The sequence below is a fragment of the Bos grunniens genome, chromosome 1, assembly GCF_055505025.1.
Source record: "Bos grunniens cultivar Pamir isolate PY7600 chromosome 1, Bosgru_T2T1.0, whole genome shotgun sequence".
NCBI classification, from domain to species: domain Eukaryota; kingdom Metazoa; phylum Chordata; class Mammalia; order Artiodactyla; family Bovidae; genus Bos; species Bos grunniens.
The window spans coordinates 73,394,749-73,410,451 of NC_141165.1; the positions used below are offsets into that span (position 1 = coordinate 73,394,749).

A 15,703-nucleotide genomic window follows, 5' to 3' on the forward strand; every position below is an offset into this window, starting at 1 on the left:
CAACATAGCTTTCACTACGGGAATATAAGAAAATGTTTTGTGTGCTACTTGCAGGCTGGGCCTTAAAACATTGCTTATACATATCTCCCAAGTTCTTTTTCCTTCCTGCAGGATGGAAGCTGGACATTCTTGAAATTTGCTTTTGACTGTGTAGACAAAGACAATGCTCTAGGGGATGGTAGAAAACCAGAAAGGAGGAACCTGGGACAATAAATGACCATGTAAAGCAGAGTAGACTGCAAGCTCAACTCAGGCTGTTTCACAGACGGAAATATTCTTTAGTCACTATATTGTTGGATCTCTTTGTTATAGCAAAGTCTTTCCTTTTACTAATACATATTGGATGTTATATTTCACAAAGAAAAGGGTTCTGTGGTCAAATAAGTTTGGGAAATCATGAGTTTAACAAAAATATACAGACTTTCGTCCTGAAAGAGTTCTCAGCTCCTTTAATTTACCAGCTGGGATCAACCAAGACAGTAATATGTACTACTTGTAAAGTATATTTATTTTTACATAATTCTTTTTCATTGTGGGATTAACTCATTGAACTCTAACATCTTCTGCCTATTCTGCAAAATATACTCTGGGAAATGCTGGTTTAGAATATCTCTAACTTTTCTAATAATTTCATAATGCCTGGTTGTTCTTTACTGTGGACACAGACTCTGGCCAGATTTTACAGTTCCTATACCAGAGCACTTTGGGGCTACAGAATTCCCATTCCTAAGCAACCTGCTGAAATGAAGCCCTCTAGTGGGCAACAGGGGACATGATTAATTGAGCAACTGCTGCTGCTGCTAAGTTGCTTCAGTGGTTTCTGACTTTGTGCGACCCCATAGATGGCAGCCCACCAGGCTCCCCCATCCTTGGGATTCTCCAGGCAAGAACACTGGAATGGGTATTGAGCAACTAGTATTCATAAAAGGAGGCTGAAGGATTTACCTGAAGGATTTAGTTCTTTTCATTTACCCAAATAGATAGATGACACAAATCTCATTCACAGAAGATTCAGCCTCTATTATTTTTCTGGTTTTTAAGAAGTCTAAAAATTTCAAAATTGCATTTCCCTTGCAGTAGCAGCAGTTTACCATCTTCCAAACACGGCCTCATCACATAGCGGCAGAGTTGTGTGTCACACACTGTGTTGTGATCACCTATTTCCACATCTGACTCCCCCAACTGGACCCAGAAACCTCTCACTCATCTTCATAACTCCTTGGTCTTTCCTGATGCCAGCAGAGAAGTTAAAATCTTCATGATATCTGATTATCACTGTTTTTCCCCCATTGAAATTTTCAGTACCTGGATAGTACTTCCTTATATTAAATTCTTTCTGTTAAAGTAAATTCTTTCTGTTAAAATAACTAGTATACTATAGTGTTTCTCTTGAATGGATCCTGACTGATGGATTAAATAATTCTAAAGAAATACTAATAATTTTGTAAATAAAACTGAAAACAAAGTAATGAAAAATACAAAATAGAAAAAAACTTGAATGACAAAGACATGACTGAAAAGAAACGACTGAGAATAAGTAACTCTGAAAATAACTCAAAAACTAAGTATCTCAAAAGTTCTGAAAGTAAGAAGCTCAAAATATAATGCTCAAGATGCAACAACTGAAAATAATTTAAAACCACATATTAATAACTAAAAACCCCCAAATGAGTGTAAAAATAACCCAGACTCTAAAATAAATGAAAATAAATTACTGTGAATATAGGTAACTCTAAAACTAAATATCTAGGGGAAAAGCCCTAAAATAACTACAGGTATTTTATTCTGAAAATAAAGCAATTAAAAAACTTCAAGTGAATATTTACTATTCAAATAAGTAGCTGTAAAAATAAATAATCCCCAAATTGCCAACAATTAAAAATAAAAACATGAAAATAACTCAGATATTAACAATTGCAAAGATAGATAATTTAAAATAAATAATTCTAAAGGTAACTAATTTGGAAATACATAACTCAAAACAAAGTAACCGTAAATGAGTAACTGAAAATAACTCAAAAACTAAGGAACTAAGTAAGACCAAATAGCTATAAACAGGTAGCTTTAAAGCTATGAAATTAAATAAAGATAAAACTAAAAACAAAAATGAATATTAACTAATTAAACTAAAAATAAATTACTGAAAATAAACGAAGCTAACTTAAAAACTAATAAATCTAAACGTAAATATCTCAGAAGTTAACTTGTAGCCAGCCCTCACTAAGAGGAAACAACCCTGGAACAAAGTAACACAAATATCACAGTTAACATTCTTGTGGGGATTCAGGGAGAAGAGCGCAGGGCTGCCCTGTGGAGTTTGAGCGGCTCCGATCAGAGGTTCTCAACCTAGCTCTCCACTCCCGCCCCAGCAGAAATTTGGCAATGTCTGAAGGCATTTTTTGATTGTCTTAATTTCGGTGAGTGGGTGGGAGGTGCCTCTGGCATCTAGGGGATAGAGGGCAGAGATGCCCCTAAACATTCTACAATGCCCGAGAGCCTCCACAGCAGTTATACCAAAGTCAAAAGTGCCAACATTCAGAAACCCTGGACTCAGCTCTCCAGGACTGGATCCCTAACCTCTGTAGGCGCACATGTGGAGCAGCTAGAGGTTCTCCGCGGAGTCCACACTCTAGGCGCGTCTAGAGGGGCGCAAGGTTTTCCACGGACTCTGTGCCCTGTCCCAGCGCGGGCGCGTGGCGGCATCTGCAGGTTCTCCAAGGGGTCTGCTCCGAGTCCCTGCGCTCGCGAGGCGGCGCGTAGAACAGCCCGAGGCTCCCCGCGCAGACGTGGACCGCTCCTCAGGCTCCGGGAAGATGGTCCAGTCGCCCCCGGGCAGGACAGCGGATCTGTGTGTGGGCTGTGAGATCCCTTTGCTGCTTCTGCTCCGCGCCCACAGAAGCGGCTCCCCGGAATACAATCCAGCCGGGGATGCTCAGTGGTCTGGAACGAGTGTCAGTTCTCTGCAGAGGGCGGCCTCAGGCTCCCTTCTTGCGCCCGCACTGCCTCTGCTCGGGGGAAACTGGCCTTCCCCGCAGGGGCGAGCAAGCCAGTAGACGTCTCAAGCCTCTCCTCAGTTTTGTTCGTGGCCCTGAAATTCCAAGAAGAAAGTCAGGGGAGCAACTGCTAACAAATTGGCTTACTTTTCTTTCCGCGTTCCACTCACGTGTCCTTCTTTTGACAGCCCTTTTTCTCTCCCCGAATGCTTTCTCCCTTCTCCTGACCAGACGTGGAGGTCTCGTAACTGTCGTCCAACCGGAAAAGTCCCGAGAGCTGGAAGGGAAGGGACAGTGATGCAGTGCTGGGGAGGTGGATCAGATCCACACGGCGATTCCCGCTGGCAGGGCGGGGCCACCCCAACTCTCCCACGGGGCCACTCAGGTCCCACAGCAAGAGCCCCTAATTCTGGCCCGAAACCAGCGCATGGCTAAGGAGCCGGTGATGCAGCGCATGCTGGGCTGGGGGTGGGAGGTAGGGGGTGGGGAGTGGTGTGGGAGCCACCTTGCAGATCCAGTGACCTCAGCTTCCTTGATTAAGCCGGGTCCTTATGGGTGAGAATCGTGAAAGGAGGACGAAAGGGAAAGGGGAGAGGAAGAACGGGCAGTAGAAGCTGATGAACAGTGAGGGAAAATACGAAGGAAGTAAGAAGGAAATAAATTACATTCAGGACACTGTTCTCCTTTTCCAAATCTTCTGCACCTTCACAATTGACAGAGGTTTCCATGGAGATAAACTCCCTGCTTGAGCAACCTTAGGGAGGGAAAGTGAAGAATTTGGCCTGCTGTGGGGGAGGGTGTGGGAGGACATTCCCCCCCAACCCACCATGGGGGGTGGAAACCCATTCTCCCCATCTCCGTCTCCTCTCCCAGGACAGGACTGCTTCCCCTGGACCAGGAGGAGGGGTACCTGTTCCAGCTCAAAATTCCCTAACTGTGACTGAGAAGGCGTGTCCACATGGTACTCATAGCCCTACCTCCCTGTCCGCCAAGAAGTCATTGTCTTTTTGTCTTGAGGACCTTCTTGACTTCGCTCCTTCCCACCCTCCTCTCATCCTTACCTCCTTCTCTCCCCTGATAACTGCTTGTTTCCCATCTCCTTGGCAGCCTCTGCCAAATGGCAGTGCTCTACCCGAGGGAAAATGAGAGGGACAGTAAGTACATCCTGCCTCTCTCTCCAATGAGATTCATTTACTAGTTAGCAGCACCACTGTGCACCTGTCCTGCCAGGCCTGTTAAAGACACTGTGGGGAACAGCCACTCCCACCAAATACTGAGCCTGCTGTGTCTGCTGGGATGTCAGGCATTTATCAGAAGTGAAGCCTCACACAACTGTATGGACTTTAGCCCCATTTTACAGATGAGAAACTGAGATGAGAGAGATTAATCACCAGGTTGAGTAAATTCCCTTGGCCTGTAAACACTGCATGAAAGTGAGTGAAAGTCACATCCAATTCTTTACCACCCCATGGACTATACAGTCCATAGAATTCTCCAGGCCAGAATACTGAAGTGAGTAGCCTTTCCTTTCTCCAGGGGATCTTCCCAACCCTGGGATCGAACCCCAGTCTCCTGCATTGCAGGTAGATTCTTTACCAGTTGAGATATCAGGTAAACAATGCAGCTGGAATCTACACATTTTTTATTTTATTTTTTTAAATTACACAGCTTGGCTTGTGAAATCTTAGGCCCCCAAACAGGGATTGAACCCAGGCCCTGGGCAGTGAGAGCTCGGAGTCCCAACCACTGGACTGCTAGGGAATTCCCTACACATTTCTACTCTTTACCCTATGCTCTAAAGACACGATCCCTGTCCCCACAGTGCTGCCAAGTCAGCTTAGGGAGGTGAGCATCTGCAGAATGAGCCCACCTGAGGGAGCCCCGGGTTGAGCATCAGCTGAGTCCCAGATCCCTCAGGAATCTGAGTGCAGGAGAGAGTTTTTAGTTCAAGTGAGAATTCAGGGGGAGGGCATTGGGGTGAGGCCCATGGAGGAGGGCCTTCTGGGCAGAGGACTGGCAGAGGAGAGGGAGTGGAAGGAGCCTGCAGTTGGGATGGGGTGGGGTGGGGCACAGCACCTCTGGGAGCAGGCAGCCAGAAAGTGGGAGCTCCCAACCTACTGTCCGGAGGCCCCTCTAACTGTGTTCTGGGGCCCCATGTCCTCCCCAGAGCAGGGGAGTGGGGGCTGTGCTAGCAACACGGGGAGCAGTGGGGAAGCCTCCAGATGCAATTAAACCTGGCCCAATGCAAGGGCACAGCCTGGTTTAATTCTGGCTCCTGGGAGGTGGTGGGGTTAGCAGAGGAGAACCTGGCTATGCAAGGTGCCTCCCACTGCCCTCCTCCTGATGTGACTTTGGGGCATCCACAGGAACCCCCAGAGATACCTCTTTAGGGTGATCATCCAGCCTGGGTGCCTTACAGGGGCAGACAGTGAGGACAGGATGGTGGTCTTGCTGGGAGGTTATTAGGGAGGAGCGGAGCAGCCATGTTCTTGACCACCCCTGTGTGACCTGAAGAGCTGTGTCTCCAGGGGCTGAGGTCTGAGTGACCCAGACAGTGCCAGGTGCCAGGGACCCTAGAGGGACTCCAGAGGTACCTGCTGGGGCTGGGGCTGGGCCCTGAAGCCTCATCAGCCATAGAACATGGGTAGCCAGCCTGGGGTGACAGTGGGCTGGAAGGAAATATAAGAACTAAAAGCCATGAGGACAAGTTCCAGCCATTCCTCAGGGTAAGCAGCTCCTGGGGTGACATGATGATCTGGTGCTGGGCCCCTCTCTGCTGCTGGCCCTGCAGGATGGGTGCGGGCAGGGGGCTTCTGTCACCCACATTCTCCTCCCTTGGAGGAGAATTTCTGTCACCCACTTTCTCCTCCCTTGGAGGGAGAATTTCTTCTGAGGCAAACTGCATCTGCCCTGGGTGAGCCTTCACATTTCTTCCTCATGGGCCCTGGGCTCCGACAGTAGGAACCACACCCTATTCACCCAGCCTCCCCTGTGGCTCCTGGAAGGAACCCAGAATTCTTAGAACCCAGAAGCCTTGGAGAACATCCCTCAGTCAAAGCCCCTAGTTGTGCAGGGGAGGAAGGTGCAGCTCATGGGCAGTCTTTTACTATATCTTTGTCATTTCCATACTTAATCCCTTTCTCCTGGATTCACTGGCCGTGGACTCTGTGGTACTAAGAGTCTTGGGTACTAAGTCTTAGTACTCAGGTGGCAGCACTGAGGGGACCCCAAATCAGTCTGGCGGGTCACAGGCACCTCAGCGAATGAATGAGAGCCCATCGCCTGGGGTGGGAGCAAGGGCTTTGGAGGCAGTCAGACCTGGGTGTAGTTTTGATTTTGCCCCTCATTCACTGGCTGTGTGATCTTGGGTAAGCCACTTAACCTCTCTGAGCATCAGTTTCCTTGTTTCTAAAATAATAATATTTATTTTGCAGTGTTGATGTAAGAATTAGCAAAAATGTTTATAAAGTAATGTGGAATTTAATAAATAACACTTATTATGATTACTGTTAATAGTAATTACAGTAATACTAAAGAGAATGTCTCAGAACTGCTCTGGGCACTCCAGTGTGCTATTATTACTCACGTTTTGGGGATATTTGTCTGCCATTGTCTTCATCTTCATAAACATCTGAGAGAGGAAATATTATAAAGGTTAAAAAAGGGCTTTAACAGGAAGCAGATTGTGCATGTGTGCAGGAGCACACACACACACACACACACACACACGAAAAACCAAACCGAACACACAGACCCTTGACAAATATTTAGTTTGAGTACAGCAAAATTTCAAGTGATAGTTGTATTCTTGGAAAATGAACAGAATGACCCTGGTACCAGCCCAGGTCCAGCAGTGTGTTGGGAAGGTTTACCCCGAGTCTGGGACACTCCCAGTCCACGTACAGTATGAGCATAAAGAGTGTTGGTGGAGAAGGACAGGAAGAATAGAAAAGGTGGGTCATGAAAATTCATGCTGATAAGGACGGGTGTATTTTCTTTTCCTTCAGTGAATGATCTTTATAGCACATGTCACATAAATCCTAAAATATTTAGGGAGTTTAGTTTTAGCACCTAGTTTTTAAAATCTTGATCTTTTATTTTGCACAAAAAATGAAATTTACTAACAAGTGAGCCCATTAGTGAGTTTAAACTGTCCTCTTCAGATACATGTATATGTATGGCTGAGTCCCTTCACTGTTCATCTGGAACTATCACAACATTGTTAATCGGCTATGCATGCATCCTAAGTCAGTTCAGTCATGTCCAACTCTTTGCGACCCTATGGACTATAGCCCTCCAGGCTCCTCTGTCCATGGGATGGATTCTCCAGGCAAGAATACTGGAGTGGGTTGTTACACCCTCCTCCAGGGGATCTTCCCAACCAGAGATCAAACCCGCGTCTCTTTTGTCTCCCGCATTGGCAGGCAGGTTCTTTACCACTAGTGCCACCTGGGAAGCCATTAATTTCACCCCAATACAAAATAAAAAGTTAAAAAAAAGAATACATGTTTTTGGTTAACTATAGACTTTGAAACGGAGAAGGCAATGGCACCCCACTCTAGTACTCTTGCCTGGAAAATTCCATGGATGGAGGAGCCTAGTAGGCTGCAGTCCATGGGGTCGCTAAGAGTCAGACAGGACTGAGTGACTTCGCTTTCACTTTTCACTTTCACGCATTGGAGAAGGAAATGGCAACCCACTCCAGTGTTCTTGCCTGGAGAATCCCAAGGACGGGGGAGCCTGGTAGGCTTCTGTCTATGGGGTCGCAGAGAGTCAGACACGACTGAAGCAACTTAGCAGACTTTGAAAATAAAATTAGGGCTTTCCCCTTGCTGTCCACTAGGTGGCATAAAGGGACAACTGTAGATCCTGCTAGTTCAGGGGTGGCTCTTACTCCATGGACTCCAAAGGGGTAAACTGTTTCTTTTTTTTTTAAACTGGAGTTTCCTTTATTCCTCTATTCCTTTAAAATAACTATCTCTACCATATAAGTTAAAGTATATCATTTTCACTTGGGGATTGGGGAGTAGAGAGCTGCTGCTGCTGCTAAGTCACTTCAGTCGTGTCCGACTCTGTGTGACCCCATAGATGGCAGCCCACCAGGCTCCCCCGTCCTTGGGATTCTCCAGGCAAGAACACTGGAGTGGGTTGCCATTTCCTTCTCCAATGCATGAAAGTGAAAAGTGAAAGTGAAGTCGCTCAGTCGTGTCTGACCCTCAGGGACCCCATGGACCGCAGCCTTCCAGGCTCCTCCATCCATGGGATTTTCCAGGCAAGAGTACTGGAATCGAGCTACCTTAAAGCAATACGTAAGCTCCCGAGCTTTCCTTCCCTTCTCTGAAGGAACAAATGTAGGTAACTAATTGCTATTCAATATGCTAATGCAATCTAGGCACCAGCCTAAGAACTTCATCTAATTCTCACAAGACCATACAGTATCACTTCCATTTTGTAAAATAATTGATGAGAACAATGCAAGCACAAATAAGTTAAATAATTCACACAAAGAGAAGGAGCTGAAGTCTGTGAGTCCTCAGTGCTGGGACCCCTAACCGTGTGCAGTGTTGATAATGTGCTCTTTCTCTGCCTTCTAGGAGTCAGCCAGTGGGGTCTTGTTCTGCCTAGTTCATCCTCAGAGCTCTCCAGAGCTCATGACAGGTGAGATCTCCAGGGTACTTGCACCAGTACTAGGTTGGATTAAGATCTTTTGCTTGGTGCCCCAGAGTATAAGCTTGGACATCTACAATGTGGTCTCTATCTGAAGTGTCCATGTCCTTTTCATACCTGTCTCTGGCCAAGTTTTCATTCCAATCCCAAAGAAAGGCAATGCCAAAGAATGTTCAAACTACTGCAAAACTGCACTCATCTCACACACTAGCAAAGTAATGTTCAAAATTCTCCATGCAAGACTTCAACAGTATGTGAATTGAGAACTTCCAGATGTTCAAGGTAGATTTAGAAAAGGCAAAGGAACCAGAGATCAAATTGTCAACATCTGTTGAATCATAGAAAAAGCAAGAGAATTCCAGAAAAACATCTACTTCCGCTTTATTGACTATACCAAAGTCTTTGACTGTGTGGATCACAACAAAGAGTGGAAAATTCTTAAAGAGACGGGAATACCAGACCACCTTACCTATCTCCTGTGAAATCTGAATGCAGGTCAAGAAACAACAGTTGGAACTGGACATGGAACCATGAACTGGTTCCAAACTGGGAAAGGAGTATGTCAAGGTTGTATATTGTTACCTTGCTTATTTAATTTATATGCAGAGTACATCAATGTGAAATGCCACACTAGAGGAAGCACAAGCTGGAATCAAGATTGCTGGGAGAAATATCAATAACATCAGATATGCAGATGACACCAACCTTATGGCAGAAAGTGAAGAGGAACTGAAGAGTCTCTTGATGAAAGTGAAAGAGAAGAGTGAAAAAGCTGGGTTAAAACTCAAGATTCAAAAAATTAAGACCATGGCATCCGGTCCCATCACTTCATGGCAAATAGACGGGGAAACAATGAAACAGTGACAGACTTAATTTTCTTGGGCTCCAAAATCACTGCAGATGGTGACTGCAGCCATGAAATTAAAAGACGCTTACTCCTTGGAAGGAAAGTTATGAAAACATAGACAACATATTAAAAAGCAGAAATATTACTTTGTCAACAAAGGTCCATCAAGTCAAAGCTATGGTTTTTCCAGTGATCATGTATGGATGTGAGAGTTGGACTGTAAAGAAATTTGAGCACTGAAGAATTGATGCTTTTGAACTGTGCTGTTGGAGAGGACTCTTGAGATTCCCTTGGACTACAAGGAGATCCAACCAGTCAATCCTGAAGGAAATCAGTCCTGAATATTCATTAAAAAGACTGATGCTGAAGCTGAAGCTGCAATACTTTGGCCATCTGTTGCAAAGAACTGACTCACTGGAAAGGACCCTGGTACTGGGAAAGATTGAAGGCAAGAGGAGAAGGGGACGACAGAGGATGAGATGGTTGGATGGCATCACCGACTCAATGGACATGAGTTTGAGTAGGCTCTGGGAGTTGGTAATGGACAGGGAAGCCTGGTGTGCTGCAGTCCATGGGGTCTCAGTCAGACAGGACTGAGTGACTGAACTAACTGAACTCTGGCCAAGAGGAAGGGAATCACCCAGAAGCTTTCAGTTGCTTTCAGTTTCCACATATTCTCACAGTACTCTTTATTTATTTATTTATTTTTTTAGTGCATATATTGCTGTGGACATGAGTTTGAGCAAACTCCAGGAGACACTGAAGGACAGGGAAGCCTAGCATGCTGCAGCCCATGTAGTTGCAAAGAGTTGGACACGACTGAGTGACTGATTAACAACAAATTTTGTTGTCAGAATCCCTGCCAGTTTCTAGAGCAGCCTGATCCTGCTGCCTTAGACTTTCAGGGCTGCTAGGACCTAGGGTCAAAGAAACTTCACAATTGGGAAACTCTCAGGTAGCTCAGCAACCAGCTGCCCTCTGAGGTGTCTAGTTGGCCTTAGCTGAAGCCTTGCCCATTTAATCAGAGATTTAGTGAGAGTTTTCCCATAAGAATAAAATATAAAGCCCACCAGACAAAGGAAACAGTTGTCATGCTCCAGGAAGTCCTTGATCCTGATCATCAGGAGGCGGGCAGCCTGCTACCTAACAGAGGCAGAGAGGAACACATCTGGTGCTCCCGTCATCCACAGGGACGTGTCCCAGTACTTCCCTGCCCCACTGGCACTGTAAATGGGCAAGTAAAAGGGCAAAAGCCAGACGAGAGTCTGGAACACCCACAATGTATGCCACCAGTGAAGTGCCAGGTGAGAGGGAAAGGGATGTAGAATGAGTGGGAGGGGGATAATGACTTAAGGGTACAACCTAAGGACAACTTCAGCAGCAGGCAGCAGACATAGATTTAACTAGGACTCTTACTATGTCCACGGGTGGAAATGTCCCCCGTGGGAATCAAGACCTTCAGACCCACTGAGGCTGAAGTAGAAGGAATGGGAGGACAATTCCCCATGTGGGTCACTTTGGGTGTGACAATGAATAAGGTCACAAGTCACTCAACCTCTTGGCTCCCATATCCATATATTCTGCCTCCTGGGGTCCTGGTGCCATAAAGTGGCTATTGGTTTAAGGTATGTACTGCATCCTGAGGTTAGCATACCAACCCCTCAGTCTCATGTTCAAACTGCTGCTCACAGGTGCCTTCAAGAGGCTCTATCAGGTCAGCAGCGTCTGAACCTGTGGAAGGCTCAGTGGGCTGGTCCTGTGGTCACATGCCCATGGCTGTTCCTCTTTCGCCAGAATGAGTCTCTCAGACAAAGCAGTGTTCTATTCTCGATGTTGCAAACTGACGCACAGAGAGTAGGACAGGCACAGGTGTCAACCCCACTCACGGTGAATCACTGTACTCTCAAGCTTGGAGGGCCTGAGGAAATCACCTGTTCTCCTCAAGGGCTCAGCACGGGTCTCTGCTGGCAGTCAACACTGGCAGCAGCTAGACTGGTCTTGATGACAGGGAGCCCATGCTGCTGGGACCATGCACAGCCTTCTGTTCTACTGCCAAGACTTCTCCATTCATGAGCCCATTGTGCAGGTACTGGGGTGCCAAGGAAGAAGCCGGCTGACACCTCCTGGCTAGGTCATCCAGTCAGCTTGGTTCTTTGGTAACTTCTCTGCAATGGATGTTCTCTGGAGTTGTTAAAGCACAGCACAAAGATCCTCACATTTTGAGCTCACATCCATATGTTTATGTGCCTCTTCCCCAGTCAGATCATGTAATCTGATGCTAGTTATCATTCAAGAAGGGGTTGGGGAAGGGTTATGAGGATGTATCCTGAGGAGGGCAAGCATTGTCTTGCACAGTAAGTCCCCTACATATGAACCTTCAAGCTGAGAACTTTCAAAGATGTGAACATGCATTCACATGTCCAATCATGTAAGTTAGTTCATGCATCTGGCATACATTGTTGCATGTGTAAAGCCTCTGAAAGTAGTTGTACCTTTGTGTACTTTACTGTACAGTGCTGTGTAGAGTACTGTAGGACAGTAGCTTTATTTCAAGCCCAGGATGTCTGGAAGCAAGTGTAAAAGCAGGGTCATGTAGCTGGTACTGCTAAGAAGCGCCAAGTGATAATGATGGAAAAAAAAGTGAAAGTAATTGCAAGAGTAGAGAGACAAGAGAAAGAAGAAGTAACTGAAGAACCAAAGAGAGTCACACTGCAGGAAATGCCAAGGGGATTTTCTTTATTTGAGGTGGCACTGTTAATTTTTAAGACACAGGATCCAAACCTAGAATGGTACATGAAGATTGCAGCAGCCATTCAGAATGCAATCTAGTGTTACTGTGTCATCTACGATGAAGAAAAAAAGCTAGTACCCAGATATCACTGGATTGTTTTTTGAAGAGGGTAGATCGAATTGAATCCAGCAAGGAACCAGAACCTGTGCCATCAGTCAGGCATGAGTGAAATTGCAGTCTGCCTTCCATCTCCTGTTGCTGATGATCCTTCAGTTCTACCATCTCCTACCTCCTCTCCCTTTTCCAGTCAGTGACTCTTCTTCATAGTGACTCTTATTGACTCAAAGCCAGCCCCTCTATGCCAACTGTTGTACTGTACTTTTCAAGGTACTAAGGTTTATTTTTTGCGTGTTTGTTTCTTATGTATTATTTGTGTATAAAGTATTATAAACCTATTATAGTACAGTATTACATAGCTGATTGAGTTAGTTTGGTATCTAGGCTGACTTTGTTGGACTTATGAACAAATTGGATATAACACACTCTTAGAATGGAACCTGTTCATATCAGGAGACTTACTCTATGTCTTATCTGAGACTTCTGCATAATCTTGCAGGGAGGAGAACGGCTGATCTTCCATCAAGGGGGAATGGCACACTTCTGCCAGTCCAGGGGAACAAGGGCATGCACCCAGATATTCTCCAGTTTTTCGGTTGCACATCTTCCTTATCAGGGCCCAACTTGCCTGCTTCATCTATTGGCACTAGGGACCCCAAATAATCAGGCACCAGACTTGCCTAGGCTGAGAATTCATCCTTCTCTCAAGTATGCCCTCTGCTGTAGGTGATGAGGGGCTGAACACTAGAAAGGAGGCCTTCTGATTCACACACTGTGCTTTAAATTGGCAATTACTCTGAGTCTGCCACTGTCTTCACTCTCTTTAATGCACCAGTGGTGCTTAGCAGTACCCTCCCAGTTCCACATTCCTGATAGTTAATATCTTTCCCAAACCTCTCAAATGCTAGAGACACTGCACCTGCTGATGCATCCCTGTCTGCCTGTGTCTGATCCCAGTTCACCACCAGGGAAGGTCTTAACAATTGAACAGCTACACAGGCTAGGGTCCAAGATTCCCAACATCCCACCTACTGCAGTGATGCCTCATTGCCATCTTCCCAGCAGTGACCCAACACCAGAGTCCCATCCTTTCTAGGACCTCTCCTGGTACTGTCTTAGGTCAGATTTCCCAGAAGCAGATTGTGCAAATGAGTTGAGGAGAAAGGGCATTCAGCTGAAATGTGTAAGGCACTGAGGGCTGAAGATAGAGGAAGGAAGAAGCCAGTGCAGATGAGGGTTCAGCCAAGATCTAGCATCAGCCTGATCACCTAGAAATTCTGGGGCATGGAAGGCACCACAAGTGTCCTATCTGGAGGGAGAAGGGCTAGCTTTTGTGCCCTGAATCAGCCAGAAAAGCTGCCCTAGAGAGAGGCCATAAGCTCTCACGTATTTCTTGGATGGATGGCTCTGGTCAGTTGAAGATTGCAACTGACTAACAAAAAGGATCAGGATGAGGTCTCAACAGCCTCTATTATACTACTGTGCGTAGGTTTTTTTAATTTAAAAACTAGTAGGTTTTGTTTTTAGAGCAGGTGTAAGCTTATGGAGAAACTGAACAGAAAGTACAGATGTTTGCATATGACCCTTCACATTCTCTCCCCACAGTTTCTCCTAGTATTTACATCCTGTGTTAGTGCAGTGCATTCATTACAATTGATAAACAAGTATTGATACACTATTACTAACTAAAGTCCATAGCTTACATTAGGGTTTACTCTTTGTGTTGTACCTTCTGTGGGTCTTGACAGATGGGTAACACCATGCAGCCACCATTATATCATATAGAACTGTTTCAGTACCCTAAAAATCTCCTGCATTCCACCTACTCATTTCCCACCCCCTACACTGAACCCCTGGTGACTGCTGATCTTTTCATTGTCTCTCATTTTCTCTTTCCCAGAATGTCATATAGTTGGAATCATACAGTATATATAACCTTCTCAGAGTGGCTTCTTTCACTTAGCAATATGCATTTGTTTCCTCCAGATCATTTTAAGGCTTGACAGCTCATTTCCTTTTGCTGCTGAATAATATCCCACTGTATGGGTGTACCATAGTTTGGTAAATATTTAGATAAGTACCAAGGAGTATGATCACTGGACCACATGGTAAGATTATTTTAACTGTGTGAAAATCTGCCCAGCTCTTTGTACTGTTTTGTATTCTCATCAGCAACAAGTGACAGTTCCTATTGCTCCACATCCTCCCCACATTAGTGTCCTATACTACGTTTACCATGTAACTCTCAGTTTTTTGCTGCAACAGCCAATCGTTTGAAGAGCTAACAGGTTTTTGTGAACTTAGCTAGTAAAAAAGTCACCAAAGCTCATGTCATCCTAAGAGTTATTACCATTATATCTTTCTGCCTCCTGAAACCAGCCTGCTTCCTGGCATTTAAGGTGTGTGCATGCATGTGTGCACACACACAGATATACATAAATATATATGGGCACAGTCTACAACCAAGCCTGGACTGGAACACCCTTAACTAAATGTCAGCTGTTCTTCTGCTTACCTCATGTCTTTGGGTCTGATGACCTCAACTACCTGGACAGAGACAGAAGGAAGCAAAGAAAGGCAGCTGGACAATTTGCATCTTTATGCTTTGGATAAAGGAGGAGTTATAACTTTATTAACAGGCTCATATCTGCTCATTTGTAGATTGTACTAATGTTGACTTGTCTGTCCTTAAGCAAAGGATCTTTTGTTTTCTTCAAGAGATTCTTGAACATGAAACACCTCAGGAACAAAACATACTTTATGACTAGACAAAATGGATAAACTCAATTTTCTAACAGTACTTGATAAACTGGAACACCGGTTAAGTGGGCAGCCAAGATATGACTTGATCAGAGATAGTATTGGAGGATAAAGCCAATTATTTAGGAGATGAAAATCTGGTTTTATCTTTTCTTAAAAATGCTTTTTTCCCCATAAGTTAATGCAAAGTCTCCACAGTAAAGAAAAATGAAAATTTCATACCTTCTGGATATTCTGCTACATGGAGGGACAGGCTTTATCTTACAAAGAAAACTTAGGGATTATATTCTATGAACTCTCTTCAGCCATAATTTTTCTCAAGGCTTACTTTTTCTGGTCTGTACTAAGAAGGAAATATGTCATTTTTCATTTTTCAAATATAAAATTTTATAACACACATATACACCCTAGTTGAGAAGGACTGCCTAATTAAATGCCATTGCCATTAATATTTGTTAACCAAAATGGAATATTCAATTCCTAAATTTGTGGCTATCTTCCTGTTAATTTGCCATTTCATGCTTATTAGCATCCAAGGCTCTAGAAGTCTGAATAAGAAACATACACTAGTTAGCCTTGTTCTGGAGT

The 15,703-nt window shown here is 44.8% G+C and overlaps 1 protein-coding gene across 6 annotated transcripts in view; it reads right to left on the minus strand.

Annotated features, from left to right (window-relative positions):
* Window positions 1-252: 252 nt before the first annotated feature.
* MCF2L2 (MCF.2 cell line derived transforming sequence-like 2) overlaps window positions 253-15,703 on the minus strand; it is a 259,999-nt gene continuing 244,548 nt past the window's right edge. For 4 of the 6 annotated variants that reach the window (XM_086395898.1, XM_086395952.1, XM_086395909.1 and 1 more), the window contains 4 exons: window positions 6,580-6,624; window positions 3,659-3,747; window positions 3,164-3,270; window positions 253-3,088 (listed from right to left, as the gene is read on the minus strand). In XM_086395898.1, coding sequence (XP_086252024.1) covers window positions 2,953-3,088; window positions 3,164-3,270; window positions 3,659-3,747; window positions 6,580-6,624 — 377 coding nt within the window. In that variant the 3' untranslated portion in view covers window positions 253-2,952. Of the gene's footprint in view, window positions 3,271-3,658; window positions 3,748-6,579; window positions 6,625-15,703 lie in introns of all 6 variants that reach the window. The other 2 variants (XM_086395932.1, XM_086395921.1) reach the window with 2 other exon arrangements.